General features: G+C 36.5%; 1 protein-coding gene across 1 annotated transcript; it reads left to right on the forward strand.

Moving 5' to 3' along the window:
• The first annotated feature begins 3,590 nt into the window (after positions 1–3,590).
• Positions 3,591–17,454, forward strand: PGRMC2 (progesterone receptor membrane component 2). The gene is made up of 3 exons (XM_026698034.2): positions 3,591–3,977; positions 14,618–14,773; positions 15,585–17,454. The coding sequence occupies exons 1-3, from the start codon at positions 3,614–3,616 to the stop codon at positions 15,680–15,682; spliced, it is 618 nt and encodes a 205-aa protein (XP_026553819.1). The 5' UTR covers positions 3,591–3,613; the 3' UTR covers positions 15,683–17,454.
• Positions 17,455–20,190: the final 2,736 nt, after the last annotated feature.

Consider the following 20,190-nt stretch of genomic DNA (forward strand, 5'->3'; position numbering starts at 1 on the left):
GACTACTGCTCAAAACAGTAAACCACTACAAAGTGGTATAGCTAGTCACATGTGCAATCAATAAATTATGGCTTTTATGGTTTGCTATATCACTTAATGAAATACTCAGGCAGTACTTGCATCTTGAATTGCTAACCTTCCAGCAGACAAGCCCAGTGTCTTAACCACTTGGCCATTGCACTCCTAGCATCATCCTATTCTTATGCTAATAAGAGTTATTAATTTTATGGCTTCCTATCTTACACATAATTATATATAATTATCCTGGGTGGCTCACAACAACATGCAATAAAACCCAAAAAATAATCCACAAAACCCTTACTCCAAAACATAATTATGGTACACAATGAGGACAGGCTTATATCACCTGATTGATGACTCTGAATCTAGAAAACTCTCATAGTTACCAGTAGAAAAATCAGTGCAATCCCAATTCAATTTCGGTATTTGTAATGCTGAATCTAACATATTTTTTTTCACATCAAACGTTTTTGTGTATACATGACTTGCTATTTATTTTTATCTTCTGGCATTTCAGATTATTGATTAGAAATCATACTACTTTTAAATTATAAAGTATCACTGTATTCTTATTGATTATATTTAGAGTTTTATGAACATCTTTCATTGAAACTAGTCCTCGACTCATGACTATAGTGGAAACCATCAAATACAATTGAAAGTCATGATATCTGTGAAGTGAAGCACTGTAACTGCCTCACTTATGTACCTCTATCCCTGCTCTTTCCAATGTGGTCATTAAACAAACTCATGGATTGTTAAGTGGATCACAGGGCCCAACACTCTCTTCCCCATCTGCACAACCATTTATCTTTCAAAGATCTTTGGAGCTCAGGTTAGGGATGCTGTGATGACCTGGGGCATGGCACAAAGGCTATACAATCACATAAGTAAGAAAATACCACCAAATTTGCCACCAATGTCCAGTTACCTTTGGCTGGAGAAAAAACCCTCCCAAAAACAGTCTTAAAGTGGAGGAAATTCAGTCCAAAAACAAAGTACATATAAACTGTAAATAAAAATCCACCCACAAATCACACCACAGCAATTAACTGGACCGGGCAGATTAAGGAATTGCAGACTTCAAAGGCCAACAAAACACACACAGTTGGGAAGACGCCAGGAACACAGACAAGCCTGAACAATAAAAGATAACTCATGATTTGCTTCCAGCAGGTTGCTGTGTGCAATCTCCTTTTTAAACACTGTGTTCCCAGCTGCAGCTAATGAAGGAAATCAGGACCTTAAGCCATGCAACTCACATTGCTCCCTTATCTGTTTCTTCCCGCGTACTCTAGGATGAAGAGGGGGGTGGGCCTGGATCTTCCTCTGAATTCCCCCTGCCTTGGTCTACCTCACCCCTGCTCTGCCCAGCTGGACTTTGCCCTTCCCCAGTTTTTTCCATAGCCACCGGAGCTACACTCCTACTCCCTGTCAGCTGCTCGGCCTCCCCCTCGAAATCAGATTCTGACAGGGGCTTGACACATGCCTTTTTGTTTCTGAGCTGCATGGTGCAATCAAGGAAGAAGCCACTATTTTCTGGATAGCTGCATTGAATTGTGGACACGCTGAAAATGGCAGCCTCTTCTAAGATCATGTCAGAAGGCTCCGGAATGGAGTGGCTTGTTCTGCTTTCTTAACATGAGTTCCAGACAATCACAGATCACTGTGGAGCCTTCTGGAGCTTGTATTAGGGAAGCAGAGCATTGCTCTGTCTGTGTTCCTGGGCTGCATGACACTATCCTAGAAGCAGCTGCCATTTTCTGGTGGCCACTTCCAGGATCACATCACATGGACCAGGAATGGAACATCGTACCTCCCCTTCCCTAATACAAGCCCCAGAGATCTTTGAAAGATAAAGAGGTGTGGGGCCTGGTGGAATGGGAAGAAGGCCCAAGCCTTATGAAGTCCCATGAGGGGAATGGGGGAAGACAGACAGGGAGGTGCTGCAGCATACCAGCAGTCTGTCATAAAGGCAAACAACCACAGGAGTACTGTAGCAGCCATAACTGGTCATAAGTAGTTTTTGAGGAGCCGGTCATAACTTATTATGATGCTAAGGACCTGTTAAAAAATTACAATAAACAAAATACAACAAACAACAACAACAATAATAATCCATCACTATTCATTTAAGGAAATAATTTACCTGCCATCTGAGCTTGAAATATCTGAAGCCAAGCGGTATAAACTAATCCATGTCCAAAACAATGTGAAACCATTTGAAATTGTCAGGTCAGCAGATAACATCTGCTAATTCCACATTACATCTTCTAAAAGCCAGGCAGCACACAAGATGCTGTTGATTTGTAGAACCTGGTCTCATCCTTGGTGTCTATACATATAGTGTATATGACATGAATTCTTTATCTCAAGTTGTAGTTTCCTTGAAATCTGGCAGCAACTTATACAATATGAAATTACCCATCTATTTCTTCATTGAAAATTGTATGAGTCTAATGTCTATAACTCTTTTCCTGTAAATTACACTAAATTTTTAAATATAGTTTTGTTTTAAAGCAATTTTAATTGATGAAAGATGCTTTCATAAAAAATGATTTTTTTAAATGAAAGATGCTTTCATAAAAAAGCACTATAAAATTATTTTGATCAAACTAATTAAAGCATACACAGCTTTTATGTATAGTTATTCATTTAGCATGAGATCAAGTGTGAAGTAATCCTCCAACATTACTGGGAAAAATCTTTGAATTCTCTTCAAGAGGTGCTTTTATGCAGGAGCAGATGTATCTATTAGCAAGTGTTTATAAAACGTCTCTGTCTATTGTGGCTGAGGATATTCAGGATATTAAGTATTATTAGTGCTTTGTGTGTTCTGTGGCTGATGCAGACAAGACCTGCTAATCGTTATGTCCTCATACAGCAATTGTAGCTCATTTATTAATAAATGAGATCACCAGTCACAACCCCTAGTCAATTCCATCGAAAATTACAGGCGTTGAGGTCCAAAACAACCCAATCTAGTTGGGTAAGGCTGAGGCTTAGGAAATCGTACATCTTCTCCACTGGAGAAAGGACATTGAAACTCCGCCCCGAAAATCCTTCTCCAAATAAGCAACTACGGTGTGACCGTCTGCTTTATGCTGCAGGGCGGGACCCTGAAGCGTATTTATAGTAATGATGATAAACTAAAAGCATTCGCGGTATACGAGCTCAGCCCGCAACAACGTCAGAATCCATCAAGCACGCCTACATTCCAGCAGCTCCAACCACCCGCCAAACTCCAAACCGACAGCGACAGAAGACCGAATGTTTTCGTGAATATGAGGGGGGGCGGGGCGGGGCGGGGAAGGGGAGGACGGACGCAGGCGCGTTTTTCTGCTTCATGGTTTCTCCCGCCCTCTTCAACGAAGCTTTTCGTAAGGTGGAATTCAACCGTTGGGTAGCCGCGTGCACCTGTTTTTTATTCGTTTCTGCTGGGCGCGAGCTAGTTATGGGTGACGTGTCCTTAACCGCAACCAATCGGAGCGAGGAATGAAAAAACACATTAAAGTGCCCCGCCTCTGCCTTTCCCCCTCCTCCCCGACTGGGGCGGAGCGGTTCCTTTCAGGCAGGCGCTGGCTGGGCAGTGATGGCGGACGATGGGATTGGAAAGCTAAGGACGAAACAAGGCGACGGCGGCGCTCCGCCGGAGACGGCGGCTACTGCCTCGTCCGGAAGTTGGCTGTGGGGAAGCTGGTTCGACATGCTATTTATCTTGACGCTGGTGATCGTGACGCTTTTGGCCTATCAGGTCTACAAGCGCTGGGGCAAAAGGATCGGAGCGGGGGGCGCGGCGCAACAAAGTCAGGCCCACTCCTTGCCCCGCATGAAGCGGCGGGACTTCACTCTGGAGCAGCTGCGCGAGTACGACGGCGCGCGGTTGCCGCGCATCCTTCTGGCCGTCAACGGCAAAGTCTTCGATGTAACCAAAGGCAGCAAGTTCTACGGGCCCGGTGAGGGGAGAAAAGAGGGTTGTCGCTTTTCTCCCTGACTCAACGCAGTTTGGGGGCGTAAGGTGTCTTGAGTAATGCTGTGTTAGAAAGGCCTTTGGGAGAGAAGGTTGGACGGTTTTTTCCAACTAGTTGACACATTAGTCTGTGGTTAACTGAACCAGGGTTACATTGTTTGGGTTGCTTAATTCATTACTAATTTCAGGCTGACGTCTTGTGTGAGACCAATAGCAGATACTTATTAGATAAAAGAAGCATCTTTTATTGGATAAAAGAGGTACCGACATTCTTTTAGCCTTCGGTGTGAGTAGATGGAAAGACGTTCTTTCAGACAGAATCTGGTCAAAGTTCTGGGTAGTGTCATTAATTTAAGGCTGCCTTGTCATCTTAATTGAAGATATTTCAACAGCTGGAATTGAATATGGCCATAGTCCAGTTTATTAGATTATGTTGAATATGAGTAGGCAGTTTTGATCTTACCGGTTTTTTTAATGTTCCATAGTTAACTTGGAAAAATTGCTTGCTTTCAATTAAAATGAACAATGTATTTTTAAGATAGTATGGAATTGTCGTAATATTTGTGTGAGACTTCTTCAATGAACTTAATAGTTGAAATCTATTTTACTGTGAATGAACAATACAGAATTGTAATAAAAATAGAAGACATCTGTAAAGAAGTATGCAGTGTATAGTAAAACATGGCATAAGTAAAGCCATTTCTAATTAAGGTAAGTGTTGAAGTAAGGGAAATAAGCAGGCTCCACTAATTCTATTATTTTTAAATACTTACAATCATACAGAACTTATGTTATTTTAAAAATTATATATTTATATAGCATGCAGAGAGGCACCATTGAAATTTCTGTATTGTTAAATAATGGGAAAACGTGGCTGCTACATTAAAAAACTTTGTGAACAATTTTTTGAATGCTGTTTAAAAATTGGCTGCTTCTATTTACTTAAATTGTAGATAAAGTCCAAAGGCCAGCAAAGTAGTTGAGATATCAGTTTAACCTATCAGCATTCTTTTAAATATATTTCATACAGCTTATGTGTAAGTTGTACTGCAGGATTCAGGTAGCTAACACGGACCATTACATCTTGCTAATCTAGATATTTGAGTTAATTTAGGAAGACATAATAGTTTGTAGCAAATTAATGTATCAAGGTGAATGTTTACACAACCACAAAAGTTAGTTTATCAGTATTGTAAATATTGAGTATATAACAATACTTTTACAACTGAAAACAATCTAAATAATTTATGAAATTTCTATAGCAATCCTTACACTTAAAACAATTATTCAAAAGTATAAACATTACATTTTGTATTATCATTAGACCCTTGCTATATAACATATTGGGCAGCAAGGAATCTCCTGCATTTTTGGTCTTGGGCAATTACTTCAGTGTCTTCATATGTGATGTGTAGAGTCTTTAAATCTTCCATGAATGTTCTTTACCATGTATTTAGAGAGAATTCAAAATAGCCACAAGCATATTGTCTATCTTAAAAGCTTTTTCAAAATAAAATATTTCTAGTTTTTTGGGAATATAAACAGAGCTGCAAAGATTCTGGCTGGGAGAGATGGTTCTGCAAATACATAGGTGACAAGCTATATAAGGCTTTAAAGGTTAAAACCAGCACTTTGAATTAGATTTGAAAGTCTACTGGCAATCAGCGTAGTGACCTCAACGTAATGGCTGCTCCTGAATCATCTTCAAGAGCAGTGCCATGAAAAAGGCAATATGCTAGCCTAGAAGTGATGAGGATGTGAATCACTATTTCAAGGGATCCATATTAGAAAAAGTTCCACACATCTAGCACATCAGCTGGAAAAATCGGTCTTGGCCACAGCTTCCAACTGTTTAAGCAGTACCCACAATTCCAGGACTCCCAAGATGTAGTCCTGCTCTTTTAGAGAGAATGCAGCAATCTTAGAGCCAAAATAGTGATTGAGTAAAATAGATTGATTACATAGAGATAATTCTATCCTGTATGAAGACATCTGATCTTGTTTTGGCCATCTAAATTCTTAGTTTCCAAACACCAAGTTAGAATTGCTGCAACATATCAGGCTCAGTTGGGGTTGCAATGTGTAGTAATCATCAATATATTGATAGTGTGTCATGCTCCCTGCAGTTTTGTGTAGTTAGTGGAAAGCATGGGAAAGAACGCTAAGTCCTGTGACATCTTTGTGACATCCCTCAGTGGAGGAGCCACTCTTCTTCCAGGCATTTGGAACAATCCAGGTAGGAGAAACACTATAAATAGTGCTCATTCCTCATAGAATGTCTAGCAGGATACCATGTTGCAGAGAGATCCAATAGGTTCAGGAGTGCACTCTCCCATCCAACTCCTAGTAGAGGTTATCAACCAGGACAGCCAATGTTGTTCCTGTCCCATGCTTGCATTGAACTTTGAACAGAAAGGGTCTATATACTATATTTCCTGTAGGATCTTCTGAAGTTGAATTCTCACCACCTTTAAAATTTTCTCTGAGGAGGAAATTGCATAAAGTTATCCAGTATATTTTATTAAATGTATATGTTAACTTGTTAGGCAACTACAGATGGCTATAGGTTTGAAAACTTCAGTACAGGAAAATAAAGGTGAAACAAAATGTAAAATATATAGTGTTGGGAGCCAAATGCCTCCTATAATTCCAATAAAGTTATGTAAGTCCCTGGCCTAACACCCGAGGGAAGAACCAGGATATAGGACTTTCTTAAAGCCTGCCAAATTTGGAGATGGGTGCTGTGAAATAGAAGGCACATCTGGGTTCCAATAGGTACCAATATTTAGTAGATGGATTAGGTTGAAAACAGTCCCTTCAAGAGGAGTTGTCTGCTGCCTCTTTCAAGATTGGCTACACCTTTCTTGATTCAAAGTTATTTATCTCCCAAATCCAACTTCATTTTTCCAGCCACTTGAAAAAGCCAAGTCGGCATGGATTTAATGAACAGTTTAATAGCTGCATAAATCAGATTTGTTCAGAAACAATATGTGGTAATTATCAATAGCTCGTTAAGAAAAGACATGAGTTCTGGGCTGTGAATTCTGTTAAAAATAACATATGTCGTGCTTCAGAATGTACTGCAGAAGGCACTTTATAATGTACCATAAACTGAGTGTCTTTATTGACTGCCCCAGACAACAACCAAAATTTGCAACTGACATTGGTGAAAAAGTAACTTTTTAACAAATGCATTTATGATCTTTGCAGTGTCCCTCTCTGTAACATGTACACTATTACTATCAGTATGCATTGTCTTGAGTCTGATTTTTTTTTTCTCCTCACAGAGCAGAGATTACTTAAACAAGGTTTCTCTTCTTCAGCTACTTTTTTGGCAGTGTACTGTATCCCTAAAATGTCAACTCAAGTTAATAAATTCGTCTCTGTGATCTTAATTAGTAGGTTAGAACCCTGGACTGACAATTGCTGCATGTAACTGACTAGACCATAATCAGTTTCAGATTGAAAGCTTCGTTTTGCTTCCTAAGTTAGTGCTAGGCAAACTGCTGGTTTTAGTGCATTTATATCAATGTCTGTTCCCATTGTGTGTTTGCTTACTGTTGCAATTCCTTCCTCTCCAATCAATGTATATACAAACATTCTCTTGTTAATAATCTCACTGCTAGAGTGAACATTTTAAAGGGCCAGGGAATGGGGGAAAGGGCTATAAGATTTGCCCTTTTACCTGGCTTCCTTGTGACAAAGTTCCAGAAGCTTTCCCTGTTGCTTGGGCTAACCCTGCTGTTTGGGATCATGTCCTTCTGACATTGTAAAGCAAAGGAAATGAAATCCTAAACACAGTTCATTTAATGACTACATTGCTGGTCTCAATTTTGGTTAAATGAGGATTACCTATACCTATTCAAGGCTGTCATATATCATTGATGGGAAACTACCTGTAAGGTATTCTGTGGGCTTCAAACAAAACTACCATGTCAAAATATAAGTACATCTATGATCCTTCTTTGGATATGGCATGCATTTAACAATATGCTTTTTGATCTGAGACTGAAATAAATGTTAGAAATGTATATTCTAAACTACTAAAACCAAGTGCAAAATAACATTGGCAAGCACAATGTCATTCATCCCATATTGGACATGGAATGTCTAGATGGGTACAGTTTCCAGTTCTATTGTTTTCAGCTATATAGTGGTACCTTGGTACTTGACTGTTTTAAAACACGTTGAATTTTGCATTTCGATGCAGAAATGTTCCAGTACTCGTTTGTTTGGTACTCAACCTGCTGTGATAGGGAAAGGGGGACAGCCACAAAGAAAAGACATGAAGTTGGTCACACTGGAAAGGTTGATGAAAAGGAAAAGGGGGATATGTCCGCAGAGAGAAGACAGGAAATTGGCCATGCTGGGAAGGTCACTGACATAGTAAAAGAGGCAGAAAGGAAGTCCTTCCCAGTGGAACAAAGGGTCATGGAAGTTATGTGGTTTGTTTGGTACTTGTAGCACCTCCCAGAACCAATTAACGACAAGTACCGAGGTACCACTGTATTCACATTCATACCTTGGGCTCCTAGTGAATTCCTAGGGACTGAAAAATATTTAGGTATGGCTGGATTGGAACTCTTCCTGATCTAACAAAACTACATAACCCATTCTTTCGAGATACTTCCTAAACAGAAAAACCAAATGATTAAGGACTGGCAAAAAAGCAGTGGGAGCAGGAGTGACTGATGATTTCCTGCCGGCTTCCCCAATGATTTTGTTGGAAGCTGGCAGAATGCATCAGAAATCACAATCGTGACTACAACTTTTTGAAAACAACTGATATGTAGGTCCTTGAAATACCAGCTACATGGTGTAATGTGTCTTGGTTTTTATATACATTCTTATAAATTAATGGATTTGAGGAACCTTGGTTCAAAAATGTTTTTCTATAAATGTATTGTTTGGGCTAATTGAAGGAGACAAACAGGAGAAATTTAGTCATATAATAGATAGGACAAGAAAAGTTATTAAATGGGAAAAAATTAAAATTTGAGCAGATATCCGGTTGCCAGGTAGTTTTCTTAAATCTTTTAATACACCAGAATTTGCTTGTAAACAATCTGCTGAGATACAAATATAGACGAATGAAGGGGAAAAGGAGGACTAATTTGATGCTTAACATTTCATATTAGTTTTATTCATATATTTTTTCAATAATAGAAACTACTATATAATTAGGTATATGACAAGAAAAATAAAAGACCTGACTGAGAAATATGTGCAAAAAAGTGAAAGTAAGCATATCTAGCATTATATTTGTAAACTGTATGTACATATGAGAGATTCATCAAGAGAGCATTTTCTGTTTACCTATGAAGTTTTTCTGTAGATTGTTTGGGATTATAACTCAGTTGTATTTGAGATGTTCATCAAATGATCTGATGAATCACTAAAAGAATCCACCCCTATCTAGTATAGTGTAGAGCACGCAACACTGGGATAAATAGGCACATTTTTAATTTTGAGAGTGCATGCCATGGATTTAGTTGACAATCACAAAATTTTTCTAAGAAGGCATGGTAAACAGCTGCTTTTACTTTGCAGGATTTCATAATTTTACTTTCAGTTTTGTCTTTTTCTCTTTGAATGTGTTTCCCCCACCCTCCCAAAGCACCTGATAGCAACACCTAAAGCAGCGGTTGCCAACCAGTGGGCTGCGAGAAAATTTTGGTGGGCCACAGAGAAATCTCACCCCCAGATCACCCCCCACAAAGCAATTAATCCAGGCTGCGTAGAAACACAAGGCTGCTCAGCCCACATGGCCTGCGGGAACCCTCCCCACCCACTTACTCCTTACCCGGCAAACTTGTCTGCTAAGTTACTATTTTTCCTTTTTCTGACCATCTGTTCTGCTGTGCCAGGAGATTTAGATTAGCTAGGAAGCAGGAAATGGTTGGATTTCTTGCTTTCTAGCTAAACACAGCTGAACCTCCGTTAGGATTGACGGTTTGCTTGCAAGCAAATTCAGTGCAGACTCAAGGCAAGCAAACTTGAGAGACTAAGTTAGCCGATGACAGATAGATAAATCACTGATTCTGTGAGCAACTCTGCCTGCCTGCTTTGCCTGATTTTGGGTAAAGGTTGCTCTTTTTTTATATAAAAAAATCAATATTTAAATATTTATAATATTTACATATAAGCCATGCCGAGCCAGTCACATGACCACCAAGCCACACCCACAAATTAGGCCACACCCACAGAACCAGTTAGTGGTCCCTGGGATCTAAAATTATGAGTTTGGTGGTCCCTGAGGTCCAAAAGGTTGGTAACCTCTGACCTAAAGAATACCTATAGATATTTTAGACAAGTGTTTTACAGCATATCAGGTTCCATTTAATTTTGTTAAATTAAAATTCTAAAAATTAATACAAGGAATCTAGCAGATACGATAAAGCTATTTGTGAGTAGTAGTATATATTAACTTAATATTTGTCTTAAGTACTCGTTGGGCCATATAAAAAGCTACTGTATTGTATTTGTATTTTAATAGACACATTATTTTTCCTACTTTTTGTAATAGGTGCAGAAAAAAGTTTAAAAAGGGACAGTTTCTTTCTGTTGTCACATTAGGATTTGCCAAAAAATTACATACTAATTCTAACTTTCTTAAAAATCAATTGTTTATTAGTAGCAAGCATGCATGTTTTTCCAAATCCTGTGAACAGTAGAAAAATTACGAAGTAGTGATTATGATGTATTTTTAAATTAATTAAATAATTAAGGTTCAGTCCAGTGGTGAGATTCAAAAATTTTTATTACCAGTTCTGTGGGTGTGGCAGGGGAAGGTTACTGCAAAATCCCATTTCCTCCCCACCCACTAACCTGCTTTCCAGCTCTGTTCTCCTGTGCAGGGCAACAAAAGAAGACCCAGCCGATCAGCTGGGATTCGATAGGCAGAGATGAGAGTGGGGCCAGTCAGAGGTGGTATTTGCCGCTTCTCCAAACTATTCAAAATTTCCGCTACTGGTTCTTCAGAACTAGTTAGAACCAGCTGAATACCACCTCTGGTTCAGTTTGATATGGGAGACAGGTCTAAAGAATAAAATTTCTGAGAAAAGATTGAAGATGCACCTTTAAAATGTCTTAAGGCCGATGAGCTGCACATATAACAGCATTCAAGTTATGGTCTTCAGAAAATTTCTCTCTTATACTGATTTTTCATTGTAAGGGTCAAAATAACTATATCAAGCCTCTGTGAGTGTTAATGCCTTGGTTCTTGTTCCTTGAAGTGTCATGAGATGGCAACTCTGAAAATTCCATTACTGTATTGGTTTGCTGGCCATAAATTACCTCAGAAGCCTATTTTTTGAAGAAAATCAACGGTTTTTGTTATAGGTTGCCTATTTCTTTTGTAAGTGGAATTGAAGAGGATTAAAATATTCAAAGTTAGTTTTCTGAAGAATTTATTACTACCGTAGTGCCCGTCTATCTTTAATCTAAACTTGTTTTTACTTAATATTCTAGAATACAACACAGATAGCATTTCCTTCAAAATCTTGTGAACTTTGCCAGGACAATTTCAAGGCCAGGAGTTATGTTTGTTTCTGCAATGATGTGTGCAGATTTCAATTGAAAATATTAAAACCTATGGGTAGCTTTTATAAATAGGCTAAATTTATTGTGCCAATATATTCTGATACTTTTATTGAAAAATGGTTTATATTCTTACTTTTTGTAAATGCATTCTAAAACTTGTTAAACTATAAACCCTTATAATCAGATTTTGATCTTCTCCAGCTTTACATCAGAATAATAAATCACTGAAAATAACATAATTGGAGACTGTTAAATTCATTGCAAATAGACATATGGTTCAATCAAGGGTAGTTGGGTTTTTTTTACATTGATAATAGGAAAGAATCTCACATCGACTGAGCTGAAAGACATTTTAAGAAATTTATATTTTTTCTGAATACCATTTAACATACCTTAACATTTTTTTTTACAACAAACTAATCACTTGGGAAGTTTCTCATGTTCCTTTTATTTTTTTGTGAGTTCATTTAAGATGAGATCTCAAATGTTGAGGAAAGTACATAATGTAGATTTCATCCTGGGGAAATTTGTTTTATGAATACTGAACTTCTAAGATTTTTTTTTCCTAATCTATGATGCAAGTTTTTTTTAAGATCAGAGTGACAGATTTGTATGAATTTCAGAATGCTTCATTCCCTTCTGATGCTAATGGGTAGTTTTGGTTTTCTGTATATTTCAAAAGCAAAGAAAGTATGGATAATCTGGCAGTTTGGGGAATTTCTCCTCCACCTGCGATTATTTTCTTAATGAGGGGCTTTGTAGTTATGGGAAGAGGTTTTGCAGGGAAAAAAGTAGAAAAGAAACTTCTTAGCTCAACTAAATTGGGGCAATTTATGATTACTATTTACCTACAATTAAAGAAATAGGGTATTGTTATATTACCTGGGAGGAGCCACCCACAGTGGGCGGAGCTAGGCTCATCAGCCTTTTTGACAGACTCAGTCCAATCAATTAGGACAAGAGCAACCCCATGCCTGACCAATCACAGCCTAACAAGGGAGAATATGCAAAACTAAAACTAACATTGCTATGTTGTATTCTTAAAAAATATCACTATAGTACTTGGTCATAATACAAAAACTATACCAGAGGAAAAAAATAACCAGTTATATCTCAAGATATGAATTTCTCTGAAGTCCTAGCATTTTAATATGGGCAAATGTTTCAGAGATTCATTTTTCAAAACTTGGTTATATGTTGTAAATATATATTTACAGGTTGGATATGGTTCTGATTTCTGTACATGAGTGAACTTATAATTTCCGAAGCAATTGCTTGATAAATTATCTCAATCTTTATGCTTGTGTAAAAATCATTGGGAATTGCAAGAGATTTCTTATTTGCCTTACCAACTGAGAACATCTGTTGAAAAGTTTTATGATCTATATGTGCAACGTTGAACATCTTACACCTGGGGTCTGTATCTTAATTTTATATTTGTCCAAAGTTATGCTTTTTTTTTAAGATGAAGAGTTAAATGTTAGCTCCCTATTATTAGAGAAATCCTAACATTTGTTCTATAATTCTTTAGCACACGATTAGCGTTAAATACCATTAAGCCTCTTCACTGTAAAATAAAATTTGTACAATATTAGAAACAAGTGATTTTGGAAAAGTTATACATTTTTACATTTCACATCTTAGCACAAATAATTTGTGTGCATTTGTGTATACATCCAAACACACAATGACCCAATCTGGTTTGGTGATTAAGGAACTAGTTTAGAAGTTGTGGGACCATTTTAGTTGTGAAGCCAATAGGGGCACCTGCCTATCACTCTCTACCAGCCTAGGAAGAAGGCAATGGCAAACCACTTCCAAAAAATTTGCCAAGAAAAAACTGCAGAGACTAGTCAAGAGAGTGAACACTGTCTTGAAGCTGCAAATAAATACACATTTATATATGCACATATTATTTAGTCAGCTTAGTATCCAAGTGTGTTCCAGTGCTACATTAATAATTCTATGCAGCCTGCTTAACATAAGCACATAATACAGGTAGTCCTTGACTTACAACCCCAATTGAGCCAAAAATTTCCATGCTAAATGAGACCATTAAGTAAGTTGTACCCCATTTTACAACTTGTTAAGATTTTAAGTGAAACACTGCAGTGAAGTTAGTAATAGTTATTAAGTGAATCTGACTTCTCAACTGACTTTGCTTGTCAGAAGGCTGCAAAAGATGATCACATGACCCCATGATACGCAACTGTTATAAATATGAGCCAGTTGCCAAGTATCTAAATTTTGACCATGTGACCAGAGATATGCCAAAACAGTTATAAATGTGAAAAATAAGTCACTTTTGTCTGTGCTGTTGTAACTTTGAATGGTCACTAAACAAATGATTATAAGTTGTAGACTATCTGTAAACAGTTTGTGCAATAAAAACAAAGTTTGTTTCTAATGTGAAATTCTTTGTATTATTTTTAATAGCAATTAGATTTCATATTATAACCTGCAAATTGCAGATAAGCTATTTCCAAACATAATTTGGTAAATATTGGTTAGACTATTAAATTCCATTAGTTTCTTTAAAAACAGTGAAATACCCCAATTTTTCAAGGAACATGACTCTCTTTTGAATTTTGTACCTAAATGAAAATGTTCAATTCCTTCATATCCTTTTCAACATAGTATGGTTTAGGTGCAAAATCTGTAGGATATTGCTTTATATAATCAGTGTAATAACTACTTTATTTGTATGGATACTGCATTCTGACAGTTTTGTAGAGGAAAGACTATGTTCATTGGGCATAATACCCCTTTTGCTACTAGATCCAGGTAAAACAGAATAAATTTATAATTAGAAGTCTGAAATAGAAATGTGTAGCTGGCAGTACTTCATTGCAATAAATGATTTTTGTTTAGCATTTGTCAATTTTTCTCAAAATATTTTCTGGTCTTAAAAGAAAGTAGATAATTGAAAATATGAATATTCAAGTACTTTATATTTTAGATGTAATGGATTGATTGTTCAAATTTAATTATTTTAAAGAAAGCTTTAGTCATTATGTATAGACAAGAATGAACAGTATATCATTAAATACATGTAGTTTTCTAAATATTTTTTTCTGTTTTCAGAAGGTCCTTATGGAATATTTGCTGGCAGAGATGCTTCGAGGGGACTAGCAACTTTCTGTCTAGATAAAGATGCACTCAGAGATGAATATGATGATTTATCAGACTTAAATGCTGTGCAAATGGAAAGTGTTAGAGAATGGGAAATGCAGTTTAAAGGTAATTATTTTAATTGAAAGATTTTTCCATCAAATGGAATACAAGTCATAGAAATACAGCTCAGCATTTTTCAAATAGCATATACACATCTTGCTACAATAGTTGTGACTTCTCTTTTACAATAGAGTAGTTAAAAATTGTGTGTGTATGCATATATATTTATATATAAAGAAATAATAGGAAGACAACTTTACTAGATTTCTAAAACTTCTGGAGCTACATTTAAGAGAGGGTTTCTTATTGTTGTCATTTTTTACTGGTCAGAGCTTACTGGTCAGAGCTTTCCCCATTCTCATGATGGAGGTTTGATGCAGCTCAAAAGTGATCTTTTGGGTATGATACTAAAGAAGTGGGATATGTCCTATATTTTAATTCCGTTACCTTTAATCACAAAGATGTACTTTTAAAGCTTTCAGATAGCAGTATATTCTTATCCTTGTATTTGAATCAATTAACTTAGAGGTCTGTGGAATCTCAATTTATTCCTTAAAGAAAATAGAGAAGATGGAACCTTCTGAAAGCTTCTGAGTTAATATGAACCCGCTAACTCATCTGTACTGCTTCTGATGTGGAGTTACATGTAATATTTTTTTACAGTGAAAAAAAGTTATGTTATCTTTGGAACATATAGTACCTTTTCATTTTTAAAGTAATTTTTGCAATACAAAAAGAGATGCATTACTTCAAGAAAATAGACTGTAACAAGACAGCCATGAAATTAATTTATATATTTGATAGCTTTGTAACAACAAATATAATAAATGTGATATCAACTGGATTTAAATATATGTATTCTTTATATCTTTTCCAGAAAAATATGACTATGTAGGTAGACTCCTAAAGCCAGGAGAGGAACCATCAGAATATACAGATGAAGAAGATACCAAGGATCACACTAAACAAGAATGAACTTTGTAAATCACCAAAGTCAGGGGCCTTTGGAACTGTAACCTTTTATTCCCCATCAAAGAATGCCCTACAACTTGGGTACACTTCATCTACTACAGAAAATTTGTTTTATATATGATCCTTTCTGATGAAGATTTGATTAGTAGGCATTCTTTGTGCTGCCAAACATTTATTTTTTCTTTTTTTTTGGGGGGGGGGGGATGGGGACGGGACGACAATTATCTGTGTCTGGAAAGGCTTCATTAATGGGGGCCAGGGATATAAAATGCAAAGAAAGCAATTTCTTGTAACATATTGAAGCCTTTGAACAGTTTATTATTTACAGGCTTACGTGTTTCATGTGTAATTTTACTTTTTGAGCTCTACATGGAGAACCTAGTTCTTTTAAGGAATCTATAGTTAACGTAGCGGCTGAAACATAATAAATGGGACTGCTCAGACAAAACTACTTCAGAGCTCTGCAGATCATATAGTTTCAAATAAAATTCTCCTAAAGGATAAAATTTATTTGCAGACGATCTGAAATCTGCCTTCTATCCTTCTTTTTCCCTGAAATCAAAAAATATTTGTGCCTTATTTCACTTAGACTTGAATTGTTTTAAGAGGAAAACCCAAAATATAACATGAGTCACTAAAAGCAGCATTGAAGATTGGCTAGAACAGTCAGTTAACTGGAACAGTTGATGTCATTTTGTATATAGAATATAAAGTAATACACAGTATTATAGATATATATAGATATATATATAAATAATGTGTGTGTGCGTCTATATACATACACATACAAACTTTAAAGAGTATAATGGCCAAATGCATTCTCCCTTTGCTTTTTAAATAAGCTCTATTAGTACTTTTTCCATCCCCAGGGAACTCCTTACAAGGTGAGGAGCCTAACCTCATATCATTGTGAAATGAGGGTGTGCATGGATGTGGGTGCTTGAGTGCAAAAAGTGGGAGGATGGTTCCTACAGATACTGTAAATATGAATACAATTTTAATAAAGCATGTAAAATATCAAATGTGCTGTCAGACTTTATGTAGATGCTGAAAAGCTAGTATTGGTGGCTAGGACTTTGTGTTTCAGGACAAAAAGAAAGAAAATGACTTAATATTTTTGCACTGTATTAAATAAACCATTGGCCAGATATTTTTAAATAATTTCATCATTAATTGTAATATATAAAATGCAACAGTTTCAGTGAATAAAAACTGGCATATATCTGCATAGAACATATATCTGAAAATGCTTTGGTGAATATGTCCTTCTCCTTTCCTAGCCTATTAACTGCATCACTTTTTATTTTTTTGATGTAGCAAGTACTTTCAGAAATGGAACTTAAATTATCTTCCATGTTTTGCAAACTAGTCAGAACACTAATCCAGTTGTGGCATCTAACATTAAAAAGAAAAAGCATGCAATAAAACGAGTCTGGCAAGAGGGAAATGTGATCTTCAGTATATCTGTTAAGAGTGTTTTCTACAAAAAAATGTGAAAAGTATCTGGTCCCAAATGACCAAATAGTTCTGGCCTTTGCTCAGGTTGGATTGTAAATAGTGATTATCGATAGTGTCAATAGAAAAATACTGTTCCCCCCTTTTTCGATGTAAACCTTTTGTTGCATTTATTTTTAATGTCTAAGCCTCCATTGATGAACCAGTTATAATTCTTCCACTCCAAAATTTTATTCTATAATTGAAATTATGCGGTCTGTTTTGAGAAATGAACAATTTGTGTTCTTTTATAAAAAAAATAAAAGTGTTCTGTAGATATATTGTTAGTGTTGTACTTCTCATTTCATTATAGGGAAACAATAGTGTAAGGAAATCTTGGCCTCATTTGAGGTAGACATTGTCAGTATTTTTTTTGTTAATGATTTTTATTTGGGATGGTTCTGTCATTCTTCATGCTGTTTCACCAATTTAATGTGTGCATTTGTGCATACAAATCAGCAAGAAGAATGTTGTGCTTTTAAAATGTATTGTCAGTAATTTTGTTAGCCTTCACTTTGCTTAACATCTCTGAAGGCCCTCAAGGCTCCAGCCATTATGCATATTTCTTCGCATATATCACATCCCCACGAGTTAAAAGTAGATGTCTAAAATATGTAAACATGCTGAATTTCCTTTACAGGAGAAGCTTTTCATATTACTTAGTTTTAAGAGCAAAGGGAGTCATAACTAGAAACCTGCAAGTTGAACTATTTCATATTTCTAAGCTGTCCAATTTCTCAATTCTTGGTGGTGTACAAATTTAAAACCAAAGAAATGCAACATCAAGCTAATGAAAAAGCAAGATGATCATCCTAGAAATAAAAATTCCCCCAGCCCATCTTAACTCAAAGACTGACGAAAAAGCCAGGTTTCCAGCACTTATTTATATAGGAAAACAGGGTAAGGATCATTCAAATTTCCAAAGCAAAGCTGTGACAGAAAAGACGGGTCATGGCTACATTGTTCAAAAGATGGGGTGCAGAACATGCCAAATCAAATCTTACAGGATGGGCAGATACAGCAAAACATGGTTTCTCAAAATTACTATGTGCTATAAGAACCAAGGGTTTGTAGGTAATAATCAGCATTTTGAATTACCCCTGTAATCCTAATCAGTGTGGTTTGCACAGTAGAATAATGCAGACATTTTGCTGTTGAATTTAGCAAACAATTTTATTGTTTTGTTTCATGCTGCCTGTATAAAATTGATACCAATTCTGAAGCCCCTCCCAATTTTAGTGCTATATGGGTGGAGTGCTATATGATCTTCATCTGGCATGGTCACCAGATGAAATGTCACCATTTCTTGATAGCTTAATTTTCCAATTGGTCTTAGTGGACAGCCCTACATAGAGCACATTATAACCTCTAAGGCATGAATGAACATGAGAAAGGTTCAGGAATGGGTGCAACTAACAGACAAGGTAAATTGAGCAAAGACTTCCCTAGCTACAGCTGTCATTTGAGCAGATGCTAAAGACTTCCACATTACATAGCAGTATAATGCAACATTCACTAGAGATGGAAAAATGTGTCCAGAATGGGTGGGCAATTTTTCCAAGGGGCCACATGAGAAACAGACTCTTGTGGAGGGCTGCTGCCACCCTCTCCCACTGCTGATGCTACAGTGCAGTCCTGCCCTCCACCATTGCCCCACCCCCTGTGCCACAACACAGATGCTCTGCCCCATGGGCCAGATTGGCACCTCCCACAGATGTGGCCAGTGGACCATAACATGTCCAGGTCTGATCCAGAAGGTCCATGCATCCCAGTCATGGTTACTTTTAGTAAATTTATATGATCCTCAGACCCCAATTTCTTAAAAAAAACTGCTGAGTTTATGTGCTGCCTTTTAAAGAAAAAAGGTCTAAACACATTGTATTTGTTTTTACAAATAATGTTAAGTATGATTTACTTATAGTTTGTATGCTGTTTCAATCCTGGAAACTGAGTGGCTCAAGGATTATCAGATGTGTTGATTCTTATGAGCAAAAATATTTGAATTAGTTTTCTTATAATCATTAAAAACACCTACCTAATATGATTGTATATGGCCCAATGCTTCCCATAATATTTCTTTCATTTAGGCAGTTCTTTTGTATAAAAGTGCTTTTCAAAAGTGTAGATCCAAATGATTTAACAAGCTGGCTATTCCAATTTCCTAGGACAAATATGGCACCACAAACTGATTTTTCAGGAGATACCACAGTCACTTCCAACAGAAGTTCACAAGAAGCATTTTTAGAATTTGCCTATGTGCAATTTTTCAGCTATTGTTCATTTACAAAACCTTTGCCTATCAAAAGGTGTGAGGAAACCTAGGCTATTTGCTTAGGTACAATTGCCAAATGATTATTTTCAGCAACAAAAAATCCAAATACTTTTATGATCCTTTATTGCTAATCTTTTTTTATGGAATAATTGTTTAGTTTGTGTATTTAGAACAACCTGTATTTAAGCATATATCTAATGCTCAGGGATATTAATTAAATATTTGTCAGATGAACATTTTGCTGGAAAATTTGAGTATTCAGATTCTTTGTGATTTGGGGGATGAGCTAAACTGCAAAATCAGCTAAGTTCTCAATGTACCTTTTTACCTTTTATATTCCTTTTACAACCAGGAAACTGGAAGGATCTTTTGGTTTCAAGTAATGTTAACATATCCATTTATACTTTAGAATCCCTAACCTGTCTATAAACTACAGTCTGATCTTTCTTGTAGGTGGGTGGTTTTTTTTGGGGGGGGGGGGGTCATGGATTAGTCGGAGGCCATCTACATACCAGTTTAAAAAGCAGGGTAAATCCCATTTTTTCAGGTTTTTTAATTTGTACTTTTTATCCTCAAGCACATAATTGGTAAGGAGCTAGACAGCTGTACAACTATAATCCACTCTAATGTTAGCTAACAAACTGCAAACTGCCAAAGGAAAGGAAGGAGATCAGGATCATCATCTTGTAATTGTTATACACTTTCTTGCTGAATATGAAGAAAATACTGTAATAAATAACGGCAG

The sequence above is a fragment of the Pseudonaja textilis genome, chromosome 6 (assembly GCF_049901715.1).
Source record: "Pseudonaja textilis isolate UNSWEBS1 chromosome 6, rPseTex1.2, whole genome shotgun sequence".
NCBI classification, from domain to species: Eukaryota; Metazoa; Chordata; class Lepidosauria; order Squamata; family Elapidae; genus Pseudonaja; species Pseudonaja textilis.